At 58.2% G+C, this 12392-nt stretch overlaps 1 protein-coding gene across 3 annotated transcripts in view; it reads right to left on the reverse strand.

Annotated features, from left to right (window-relative positions):
- Positions 1-4912: 4912 nt before the first annotated feature.
- The window catches only part of FLNC (filamin C), a 29001-nt gene continuing 21521 nt past the window's right edge, over positions 4913-12392 (reverse strand). For 2 of the 3 annotated variants that reach the window (XM_084897594.1, XM_084897593.1), the window contains 15 exons: positions 12153-12281; positions 11872-12045; positions 11103-11264; positions 10802-11005; positions 10241-10393; positions 10034-10156; positions 9431-9673; positions 8988-9257; positions 8754-8891; positions 8390-8505; positions 7635-7767; positions 7360-7536; positions 6958-7176; positions 5941-6150; positions 4913-5822 (listed from right to left, as the gene is read on the reverse strand). In XM_084897594.1, the coding sequence (XP_084753720.1) occupies positions 5635-5822; positions 5941-6150; positions 6958-7176; positions 7360-7536; positions 7635-7767; positions 8390-8505; positions 8754-8891; positions 8988-9257; positions 9431-9673; positions 10034-10156; positions 10241-10393; positions 10802-11005; positions 11103-11264; positions 11872-12045; positions 12153-12281 (2639 nt within the window). In that variant the 3' untranslated portion in view covers positions 4913-5634. The remainder of the gene's footprint in view (positions 5823-5940; positions 6151-6957; positions 7177-7359; positions 7537-7634; positions 7768-8389; positions 8506-8753; positions 8892-8987; positions 9258-9430; positions 9674-10033; positions 10157-10240; positions 10394-10801; positions 11006-11102; positions 11265-11871; positions 12046-12152; positions 12282-12392) is intronic. The other variant, XM_084897595.1, reaches the window with a different exon arrangement.

Here is a 12392-nt window from a genome sequence, read left to right on the forward strand (position 1 = left end):
GCATGCGCAGTGCCACCGCCCCGCCTCCCGGGGCATGCGCATCTACGGCAAACAGCCGGAAGTCTGAAGGCTGCGCCAGGGAGCGGGGCTCGAATCCGAAACTACAGTTCCCAGAAGTCCGCGCGGCATCAGGGATTGTCAAAGGACGTTCGATTGTTCGTTGGACAAAAGTGTGGAGCCTGTTGCATTTAAGACTCCGAGGAAGCATTTCCTGTTCTCCAAGGCAAGGTCTGGGTCTCCATCGTGTATACAGGGCACATAGTTAACAATGAGCACAGATTGTTTCATTCACAAAAGGGTGAACAAGTTAATGATGTTACTGTCTACCCTGTTTCCCCGAAAATAAGACAGTGTCTTATATTAATTTTTGCTCCCAAAGATGCGCTAGGTCTTATTTTCAGGGGATGACTTATTTTTCCATGAAGAAGAATACGGTACACATTTATTGTTAAATGAAAATAAAGGAAATTTATTACCTGTATACGATATGGTAGTACAGTAGTTGTCAACACAAACCAGACATACTGTGAATCCTATAGTATCAAGAATTTACTCATTTATTCAATGACAATCATGTCATCATTTTCTGGAACATCATCATAACAATCCAATTCCTGAATTTCCTGGTGAATTTCTTGTGACTCCATTTCTTTCAGAATCAGTGGACCAAATCTCTCATGTTTAGCCTAGGGGGCCTTATTTTCGGGGAAATGCCTTTTATTTCACTCAGAAGAAAACCTGTAAGTAGGTCTTATTTTCGGAGGATGTCTTATTTTCGGGAAAACACGGTAGTGAGGTGCAGTCTAGTGAACAGGTGCTTGCAAAGCAGTGTGTTCATTGCTAACATGTGAGAAGTACGGGAAATAACAGAGGTAACTAACCCATGGGGGGGAGGGTGGGAAGGCTCAAAAGGTTGCCATTAGGATGAAAGGGATAGAAATTATTACAAGAGGGCATTCTAGGAAAGAGGAACAGCTTTGCAAAGGCTTAGTGCCTCCAATAAAAGACAAAAAATCTGGACAAGTCCTAGCCGGATTGGCTCAGTGTATAGAGCTTCGGCCTGCGGACTCAAGGGTCCCGAGTTCAATTTTGGTCAAGGGCACATGCCCAGGTTGCAGGTTCAGTCCCCAGATGGGGCGCGTACAGTAGGCAGCCAATCAATGATACCCTCTCATCATTTATGTTTCTATCTCTCTCTTTCCCTCCTTTCCTCTCTGAAACAATAAAAAAAATATTTTAAAAAAAGAAAAGAATCGGACAAAGTTATCCTGAAACCTCAGAAGGTTTTCAAGTGAGAAAATGATATTACCAGATTTATGTTTTAGAGATAGCCATGTGACAGTGCTGTGTGGAGACAAGATTGAAGGAGCAGAAACCATGTGGAAAGAGCTGATGGTGGACAGAACTCAGGTAGTGATCATAGGGAATGAGGAGAAGCAGATGGAATTGAGATACTTCAAGTTAGAATGGACAAAAATGGGTTTTGGATTGGATACGTTTGGGGAGTGAGAAACCCAGGGGATTTCCAGGCTTCTGGCCTGTGCAGCTGTATAAGAATAATATTCCCGATGCCCTAGCTGGTTTGGCTCAGTGGGTAGCGTGTCAGCCTGAGGACTGGAAGGTCCCGGGTTCGATTCCTGTCAAGGGCATATGCTTCAGGAGGCAGTTGATCAATGATTCGCTCTCATCATTGATATTTCTATCTTTCCCTCTTCCTTCCTCTTTAAAATCAATTAAAAAAAAAAAATATATATATATATATATATATATATATATATATATATATATATATATATATATTTTTTTTTTTTTTTTAAAAAGAATACTATTCCTGAGTGAACTTTGTGAGATGAACATGCTGGAGAGGTCCTCTCTTTCCCCCCCCCCCTTTTTTTTTTTTTTTTAGTAATTCTCATCTGGGGATATGTGTGTGTTTTTTTCATTGATTTTTCAGAGAGAAGAAGGGGACAGAGAGAGAAGCATTGATGTGAAAGAAAAACTTCAGTTGGTTGCCTTCTAAATGCACCCTATCCAGGAATCGAACCCACAACTTTTTGGTGTACGGGATGATGCTCCAACCAACTGAGCCACCCGGCCAGTTTTTTCTTCCGCTCTTTTAACAAACAGGCACCCTAGTGTTTGGACATGGTGTTTGGACATTTAGAGCACTTAACATCCAGATGGGCCGGTCTGCTGGTTATTTGTGTAAGAGGCTCGGGGTTTGGGCACACCTGGTTTGAATCTCTGCCCTGCTAGCTGGAGGTATAACTTTGGGTTCATAACCACCATTCTCAGGTCCTTGGTTTCTTCAGATAACAGCATGCCCACCTCATAGGCTGTTAGGATCGAGATGGAGCCCGTAAGTGCTCAGCACCCAGGGCCATCCTGTGGCTCAGAGAAAGCAGCGGGGCTGGATGTCTGCAAACCCATCAGTACGCGAGAGGACAGCAACGCCTGCAGGAAAACTCTCACACCTGTGGGTGAGGCAGAGGGCAAGCAAAGGGTGAGACGCAGTGTGTGTGGGAACATCTGGCTCAGGACCTGGCACAGGACTGGCCCTTAATGGCCAGGAGTGTGTGGATTCTTCAGAGAGCAGACCCCACCTCAGTGGATCTATCAGATAAAGTACGGATCTGGGCTGGTCACATTCATCTCACATCCTTCATTCAGCTGGCAATTTATCAAATGTGGCCACAAAGAGGCCGAGAACACAAGATTGATAAGATACGATTTCTGTCTTCAAGGAGCTCGCTCAGGATTGAGGGGAGAGGGGGAAATGTCCCAGCAGGGGGCAGACACACAGAAAGAGGTCAGAGTGAATGAGGGAGGGCGAAGGAAGAGAAGACACTTAAAGAGGAGCATGGAGGCAGGCAACTGAGCAGCAAGGTGAGGAGGGGTGGCGTTGACCCACCAGCATGTCCAGGAGTGGTTCTAAGAACTGGGGAATCTATCAAGTGAAGTGCTTCTTTGCCCCCACCTCCCCATCCCAGCTACTCAGTTGCTTGTTCATTTATTCATTCATCACATCTGTCTGTGTCAGTCTGCGGGGGCCAGGGAGCTCAGTGGGGTGGGGAAGGTGGATACATGGTCACAGATCAGACAGTAATGCAGCTAGACTAGAGCATGTGCCAGGGAGTGTGGGAGTGGGAGCTGGTCCAGAGAAGCTCCCTGTTGGGTAGGAAAATGAGGAGGTGGAGAGGCCCGAACTCCGGCACGGCACGGCACGGGGCCTGGGGAGCCAGAGGCTGTGGAGAGGGGTTGGAGCTGGCCGGTGCAGGGAATGAGCACTATGCCTGCCTCAGGGGCTTCTGGAAAGAATGAGCAGGGAAGCTGGACCTGAACCTGGAGGCCTTGTTTGGAAGAATAGACATTAGCCTGGAGGAGGAGGGAGTCACAGAAGGGCCCTGAATTGGAGGGAGCATAATCCCTTTGATGCGACCCCTCTGGCTGCAATGTGGAGAGCCGGTTGGAGGCAGCTGGTAGGGGCCATAGAGGCTGATGCATCAGGGACACTACCAAAGAGGCTGGTGGGCCAGAGAGGCCAGGGAGAGGCTCGAGGGTCAGGGAAAGGCTGGGGGGCCAGGGAGAGGCTGGGGGGCCAGGGAGAGGCTGGGGGGCCAGGGAGAACAGGGAGAGGCTGGGGGGTCAGGGAGGCCAGGGAGAGGCTGGGGGGTCAGGGAGAACAGGGAGAGGCTAGGGGGTCAGGGAGGCCAGGGAGAGGCTGGGGGGCCAGGGAGAACAGGGAGAGGCTGGGGGGTCAGGGAGGCCAGGGAGAGGCTGGGGGGTCAGGGAGAACAGGGAGAGGCTAGGGGGTCAGGGAGGCCAGGGAGAGGCTGGGGGGCCAGGGAGAACAGGGAGAGGCTGGGGGGTCAGGGAGGCCAGGGAGAGGCTCGGGGGTCAGGGAGAACAGGGAGAGGCTGGGGGGTCAGGGAGGCCAGGGAGAGGCTGGGGGGTCAGGGAGGCCAGGGAGAGGCTGGTGGGCCAGGGAGAGGCTGGGGGGTCAAGGAGAATAGGGAGAGGCTGGGGGGGTCAGGGAGAACAGGGAGAGGCTGGGGGGGTCATGGAGAACATGGAGAGGCTGGGGGGTCAGGGAGAGGCTGGGGGGTCAGGGAGAACAGGGAGAGGCTGGGGGGCCAGGGAGAGGCTGGGGGGTCAAGGAGAACAGGGAGAGGCTGGGGGGCCAGGGAGAGGCTGGGGGTTCAGGGAGAACAGGGAGAGGCTGGGGGGCCCGGGAGAGGCTGGGGGGTCAAGGAGAACAGGGAGAGGCTGGGGGGCCAGGGAGAAGCTGGGGGGTCAAGGAGAACAGGGAGAGGCTGGGGGGGTCAGGGAGAACAGGGAGAGGCTAGTGGTCCAGAGAGACTAGGGGGAGGCTGGTGGGCCATGGAGGCTAGTGAAAGGCTGAGGGGTCAGGGGAGCTAAGAGGCTGGTTCAGGAGGGAGGACCTGGCTGGTGTAAAGGTTATGGGCTTTGCCTCTGGTGCTGCCTGCCTGCTGGATGAGGAGCATTCCTGTTTGAGGCAGTGCTCACATTTTATGGTCCTAATTTGGAGAACATCCATGAGATCGGGGTGAATAGCAGTTGGCCTCCCAGGGTTCCCAGGACTGTCTTCTAGAACAGTGTCCACCTCCCTCCCACCCACCAGCTCTGCAGGAATCCGAGGACCGATCCCACATCCTTAATACCCCCTCCCCCGTCCCTGGTTCTTTCTGCAAACATTCTGCCAACATTCCAGGCTTCACCAGATTGATGGCCCAGCAGGGTGGCCCCTGCCCCAGGCCCTTCCCCTCGGCCCGGGTCAGGCCTCCAGGGGACAGCCAGCTGGCCTCTGCCTCCCTGGGGCCTGATTCAGTGTGAGGGGGCCAGAAGGCGGCCAGCATGGGGAGCACTCGCACAAGGAACACACAGCCGAGACTCTGCGATAGGCCGCACTTTATTTGGAGTTTTCCACTTACGCAGCTCCCAGCTGAGCCACATGACATGTGCAAAGGTCCCCCAGAAAGCTGGGCCTCGCAGTGCGTAAAAAAGGCCCCCCATGGGGCAGAGCTGTGCAATCATTAAAAAAAAAAAAGAGAGAGAGAAGAGAGAGAGAGAGAGAGAAATGTCCCCCAGGAGGCCTGGCTGGGACACACGTCGCCCTAAGCCAGGCCCCGTGCCAACGCTGCCGCTGGTTCTGGGTCCTTTTTCTCCGAAGATTGTGCTTCTTTTCCGAGTCCTCAACGCCAGGGGCCAGCTGCACTCCTCCGTGCAAGGAGGCCTGGCCAGCGGTGAGATTTGAGGGTGCCCTCTCTCACACACGCAGACACCCCCAAACAGGTACTCCCTCACTGGCCTCAGCCCCACCAGAAAACTCGGGGCTTCTCTGAACCCCCAGTCCGCCCTCGTGTCACATTCAAGGGGAGGGATACTGTCCTGAGACAGACAAGGCCTCCAAGCCCCGGGGGCTCGGCGGGCTGGAGAGGCAGTGCCGTTCGTTCCACACCTCGGGGGAGGCGTGGGTGGTGTCTGATTGTGCACGTGTGCATCTGGGTGTGACCCCTGTGTGTGTGTGTGTGTGTGTGTGTGTGTGTGTGTGTGTCTGGCCAGAGGTGAGGGCTGAGAGGTGAGGGCGCAGGCTGGGGGAGGCACGTCGGTGATTCAGGGCACGTTGACTTTGAAGGGGCTCCCGGGGACACTCTCGTCGCCCCACTTGACAATGAGGATGTAGTCCCCTTTCTCCTTGACGGTGTAGGTGACGTTGTACACCCGGTTGCCCATGTGCTTCACGTAGACCTCCTCACAGGGCGTCTTGGGCCCGTGCACGCCCACCATCATCATGTTGGTGCCTGGAGAGGGAGGCGGGAAGGGCGGGGTCACCCGGGGACCCTTGTCCACAGCAGCCCCGCTCCCCCCCATTCCTGCCCGTCGCCCGCGCCGGCAGGCCCCCGTGCCCCCTCAGCATGCCTGCTTTGCTGCAGTCCACGGTGAAGGAGTTCTTCTGGCCCACAAAGGCCTGGGACAGCCCAGGGCCCCGGGTCACCACCTTGCTGGCGTCCGAGGAGAACTTGGGGATGGAGCTGTAGCTGGAGCCCCGGCTGGAGGACGACTTGGTCACCGTCTCCACCAGAACCGTGGATGTTTCGTGAAGGCTGTGGCCTCCAGACAGCCGGGGGCCTGAGGGCAGAGCGGGGTAGTGTGAGAGGGTCAGAGCCTGGAGAAAAGCAGGCCCTTGGCCGCACTGACCGCCAGTGGGACTCAGGGTCACGGCCACACCCCTTCCCCAGAAGCCACAGCCCATTACAGGGGAGCTGCGTTATGGTTGCCATGGCAGGGGTACCCCGAGGTCTGGGCCTCTGATGGCTCCATGCCTTGCCCTTCTAGGCTTTGTCTGGGGACTCAAGTCACAGGGTAAGAGTCTTGCTCTAAAAAGCTTCCAAAAGGAGAGCTTGCTAAATATTTGCTGAGCTCTATGTTTTTTATTTTTATTTTTTAATATATGTTTTTATGGATTTCAGAGAGACAGAAACATCAATGATGAGAGAGAATCATTGATCTGCTGCCTCCTGCACGCCCCCTACTGGGGATCTAGTTTGCAACCCAGACATGTGCCCTGACCCGGAATCAAACCATGACCTCCTGGTTCATAGGTGGGCACTCAACCACTGAGCCACACTGGCTGGGCTCTTATGTTTTTTGAAGCCAGGAGGGAAGAAAGTTAATGTGTGGGGAAGCCACCCAGGAAAGAGATTAAACCAGTGATGGGCAGCAATAAAGAGGAAGCATTTGATTTTTAACAAAGATCTTATAGGACTCCACATGGAGAATATGGAGAATGGTGTGTAAAACCAAGCCTCTCTTAGACCTGGAACCTTATCATGCTGTTTGGGGCACTTGATGACCCTGATGTGAATGGCCATCCAGGGTGGGCTGGGCTGCAGTTTGGGCTGGAGGGACCTCCCCTATCCTGCCCAGAGCACTCACCTGTGACTTTGGCCTTAAAGGGGCTGCCCACGATGTGCTGGGGACCACCATATTTGATGGCGATGAGGTAGTTGCCAGGCGCCATGGGAGTGTAAGTGACCACGTGGCCCTCAGGACACTCCCGACAGTCCAGCTGCACCTTGGAGGGGCCGTCAATGGTGACGGACAAAGCACCCGAGCCCGCATTCATGGTGTTGACAATGAACTCCGATGAAACGCCTGGAGGCCGGGGTAAGTGAGGCTGTAAGCAGGAGGCCCTGGGGCCCAGAGCTGGGCTGGGCCCCACCCCAGGCTCCCCAGAGCAGACCTCATGAGCACTGCCCCCGTGTCAGGGCAGGGCAATACGGGACTAGAGGCTGAGCACCCCAATATTCACCCTTCCACCCAGCCCCAGGGACTCACCTGTAGTGCCTCCTTCGAGCCCAGGCCCATAGGCTGACACCAAGCCTGGGTCCCCTGCCTGGCTCTGCTCCCCAACACGGATCTTGAAGGGACTGCCGGGGATGTGTGCACCGTTGAACTTGACATCAATGGAGTGGACACCGTTCTCATGGGGGATGAAGCGGATGGTGTGCTTGTCTGTGGGGCAGAGGATTAGTGGGTGAGTGTTTGTCCTTTCCTTCTCCTTCCCAGAAGGGCCTAGCCTGGCAGGAGTGGCAAGGGCAGGGCCAGCTCACCGCTGTCCAGCTCAGAGACGTAGCACTCCTCCACCGCCCCCGAGGGCGTGTGCACCTTGGCGTCGATCACGCCCCGCGCACCATTCAGCTGCACCGCAAAGGACGCCGGCTGGTTCACCTTGAGCCCCGTCTCCTGCAGAGGCCACAGAGGATGCTCAGACTCCTGGGAGCACCTGGAGTGCTCCTCCGCAGCCTGGCACCGCTCTCACTATGCCCTAGTCCGGATGGGAGGCTCTCCACAGACGGAGATGGGAGGCAGGGGCATCTATGTCCTCAGATCCGCCCGCTAGGAGCGGGGGCCACCTGGCCAGGCTGGGCACAGTGGAGGAGGAGAGGTGATGTGCCCTGTCCTGGCCTCTAACGTGGGCTGATGGCACAGAAGCCAGTGCTGTGCGGACTGCGAGCACCCAGTAGCTCAGATGATAAAACAGAGTGGCCTGGACTAGCCCGAGGTCCCGCCCCGAGGAGGTGGGCCAGTTGAGAGGTGAAGATGAGCCGTGGGACAGGGAGGCCAGTCCTAGAGGGAGCCCTGAGGAGAGGCACAGGGGCACCTGAAGCCAAAAGGAGTACCCTTCCCGGCAACGAGAAGAGGGCCTGGGACCCCTACTCTACAGACCCTGGAGAGAGGGGACGTCTTTCTGACTGGCTCAGCCAAGGTCAGTGCTATGCTGCCAAAGCCCTGGCCATGCGGGCCTGCCATACTGGACTCCTGCCCGTCTCCCAGGTGGCAGAGGGGCCTCCCCCCGGACACACACCTGGAGGCTGGTGACAGTGAGGCGCCGAGCGTCATCCGACAGGGAGGCCACGGGCACCACGAAGGGGCTGTCTGGGATGTGCTCATCGTTGAACTTGATGGAGACCTCATAGTCACCTGGGGAGGGGAAGCCGGTCAGCACAGGCCCCAGAATCGGCAACAGAGGAGGAGCCACCCCACCCTGATCCCAGGACAGGCTTTTGGGTCAGGGCCCAGCTCTGGAGACAGACACGCATTCCCAGGGGTGTGGGGTGGAGGGAGGTTGGGGGTGGTGGTGGAGGAGGAGCCAGGGGTGCAGGGAAAGAGCCAGTTCTGTAGCCCCAACCATCCTCCTGAGAGGTCAGGCAGGCCCAGCCCCCACCCACCTGGTTCCTGGACGACGTAGGAGACTCCGCAGGAGCCATCTTTGCGGTCCTCAAAGGCAATCTCGGCCTTGCTGGGACCTTCCACCGCAATGGACAGGCCCCCGGCGCCCGCTTCTCGGGTCCAGATGCTGAACTCCGCTGGAGACGGGAGCAGGACAGGAGCGGCCCTTTAGCGCCATCGCCCATCCTGCGGGCTGCCCGCCCCCTCCCCCCTCCTGGCCGCCCGCCCCTCACCTGGCACGCTGGCCACGCCTCGCTCCAGCCCAGTGCCTCCGGCTCGCACCTTGTGGGCACCCCCTTCACCCAGGGGCCCCACCGTGAACTGGAAGGGGCTGCCGGGCACGTGCTGGCCGCGGTACTTGACCGTGACCGTGTGGGGCCCCATCTCCTGGGGCACGAAGCGCACACTGTACGCGCTGTCCTCCCCCTCGACGATCTCCGCGGCTTCGATCTTCCCCGACGGGCTGGTCACCTGGGCAGTCATGTCCTGGGAGCTGGCCTCACCTGCAGGGGGGCGGGAGGGAGGGTTGCCAGTGATACAGGGGCTGCTCCTGGCCCTGGATCTGCCCTCCCTCCTCAGTAAAACCCCTCCTCCCCGCAGACCAGCCCCCTGCTGGCTGGCTGGCCACACCCCTCGGGTCCCAAGGGACACAAGGCCCGGCCTCCCGGCCGCTCACCCTCCTGCTGCCTGGTGATGCTGCCGAAGGAGCCCAGGCGCTCCCGGCCCAGGAAGTCCCCGAAGACGGCGGGGAAGGGGTCTCCGCCGACTTGGGTGGATTCTTCCACCCGCACCTCGCGCTTGGTCTCCCCACCCCGCGTCTTGCTGATCTCCGTGCGCTCCGTGCGGGTGTACGTGTGGCTGCTGCGCGTGAAGGTGCGTGTCAGGCGCTCCTGGGCAGACACCATCTGGAACCAGTTCCCTGTGGGACATATTGGGGAGGGGGAGGGGTGTGAAAATGAGCAAGCGGGACAAAGAGCCCTCGGGGCAGGCTCTAGGCCCAAAGGCCCTCCCCACCGCTTTACCCCACCACTTTACCCCACCCGGCCCTGCCCAGGCCCTTCCTGGCTCACTTGGGATCTTTTTTACAGAGAGGAAGAGAGAGGGATAGAGAGCTAGAAACATCGATGAGAGACAAATATCGATCAGTTGCCTCTTGCACACCCCCTACTGGGGATGTGCCTGCAACCCAGGTACATGCCCTTGACCGGAATCGAACCTGGGACCTTTTCTGTCCGCAGACTGACGCTCTAGCCACCGAGCCAAACCGGTTTCGACTCACCTGGGATCTTGAGGTTGAGGTCACAGGTGCTGCCGATGCTGGCGATGGAAGGTGCCTGCCTGCGCCGGGTGATGCTCTCCTTCATGCGGCCCTCCCCGGTGACCTTCACTGTGAAGGGGCTTCCTGTGGGGGAGACGGGCAGGCGGCTCAGACCAGCCGCCATGGGCCCCCTGGCCTCGCGCCCCCCGCTGCAGCCCAGAGCCTCACCAGGCACGTGCTTGTCTGCGAACTTGATGTTGATGATGTAGGTGCCAGGCTCCGTGGGGCAGTAGGTGACTTTGCATGTGCCGTCCTCCATGTCCTCACAGTTGATGTCCACCTTGCTGGGGCCTTCAATGCTCAGCCCCAGGCCCCCATAGCCTGGTGGGAGACGAGGCACGCCTCCCTCAGGGCCTGCCACGCACTGCTGCTCTGCTCTCCCCTCTCCCAGCTGCAGGCTCCGTCTGGGATGGGCACCCGAGGTGGGTAGTAACCACTAAGGAAAGATGGTCCGGTGGGGGAGGGGGAGCCAGGCACTGACCCAGAGAGTCTGGGAAATTCCCTAAGGGAGGCCGCTTGGGTTCCAGTAAGCTAGGGGGAGACAAACTCCTCCTGACAGCTGAGCTGCCTCTCAAACATGAGAGGCCTGACATGGGGACATTCACTCTCCCCTAATTAGGTCCCAGAACATGGATCCCAACAGCGCCTGGGCCAGGAAGCTCAGGGAGGAGGGGGTGGCCAGGGGACGCGGGGCAGGAAAGAAGGACAAGGCTCCAGGGCCAGAAGCACCTGCATTGCGCGTGTCCACGATGAACTCTGCCACCTGGAAGGTGTGTCCCTCGGAGAGGCCCTTGCCCCAGACCCGCACCTTGCTGGCGTCCCCGATCTCGGACGGCCCCACCAGGATCTTGAAGGGGCTGTTGGTGACGTGCTTGCCGCTCTTGCGCACGCTCACCACGTGCTCCCCGACCTCCTTGGGGGTGAAGGAGATGCCTGTGGAGAGGTGGGGGTCGGGTCAGACATGGAGCCCTGGGCCTGGCCCCACTCAGGCCTTCCTCCGCCGGAGCCTCTCCCGTGGCCGCACGCTCACCGATGTGCCGGTTGGGCAGGCGCTTCAGCAAGCAGGGCTCCTCGTTGCCCGAGGGGGCACGGATGCTGGCGGTCAGCTGGCTCAGGTCGCTCTCGGTGATCTTCAGAGACACGTCCGTGGAGGTGCCCACGTTTAGCTGGGACGTCCTCATGGAGTCATCGCCTGGCGGTGGAGTTGGGGTGTCAGGCAGTGGTGACTCCAGACAGGCCCTGCCCTCCTGGGGCTCAGGAGACCTCCCGGCACACCCCACGGACTCCACAGGCTGGGGACTCCTCACATGCGGAGACGCCCACGGCCTGGACGAGCTCAGTCTTCATTCAGACATGAGCAGCCAAAGACTATGGACAGGGCCTGCATCCGAACAGCCCTGAATGGGTTAAATCCCTCATTTGTGCATCTTTATCCCGACTCACGCGGTTTCCTACACTGGACCAGACAACACCAACCCTTTGCTCTCTCTGTGGCTCTGATCAAGTTGCTTAGCCTCTCTGGGCTTCCTGATTTCCTCATCTATCAGGAGGGATGATCCATACCCTAACCTCAAACCATTACTGCAAAGGCCAAATGTGTTTTAAAGCACGGGGGTGGCTGGCTGTTTTTTACTTGCTGTAGAGAATAGAGTTCCTTGTATTTGTCCAAAAGTGACCCCTTCCACCTTGAAGGGCCCTACCCTCCAGCCCCCGTGCCGGAACACGCTGAGCTGCATGTCTCCGGTGTGTGTCTGGTGCGTGTCCGGTGTGTGTCAGGCAGCTGTGCCCGCACGCCCCACCTGTGATCTTGGCTGTGAAGGGGCTCCCCGGGATGTGCTTGTCGTCGAAGCGCACGATGATGCTGTAGTCCCCCGGCGCCGTGGGGAGGTAGGACACGGTGCAGGTGCCGTCCTTGTTGTCCTTGCAGGTGATCTCCGCCTTGGACGGGCCCTCCACGGCCAGGGACAGACCCCCTGGAGGCGAAGGCGGGGCTGAGATCAGAGGTCCTGCCCTCACCCCTGCACCTGGCTGGCTCCCTCCTCTCCCCCCCCGCCAGCCCCCGGCCTGCAGCTCCCCTCACCTTCCCCAGCATCTTTGGTGACGATGGTGAAGGTGGCCGGCTTGTTGACCATGCCATGGCTCAGGCCAGGCCCATAGGCACTGACATGGCGGCTATTGATGGCATCCACGTAGAACTGCAGGGGGCTCCCTGGGATGGACAGAGGAGGGGGCTGCGTTAGTAGCGAGGACGGTGGCTGCCTGAGCCCGCCTCAGGCCCCAGCACCAGCCAGCAGCCTCCCTACTGAGCATCTTTGCCACT

This window comes from Pipistrellus hanaki (genome assembly GCF_964339955.1).
Source record: "Pipistrellus hanaki genome assembly, chromosome: 10".
Lineage (NCBI taxonomy): Eukaryota > Metazoa > Chordata > Mammalia > Chiroptera > Vespertilionidae > Pipistrellus > Pipistrellus hanaki.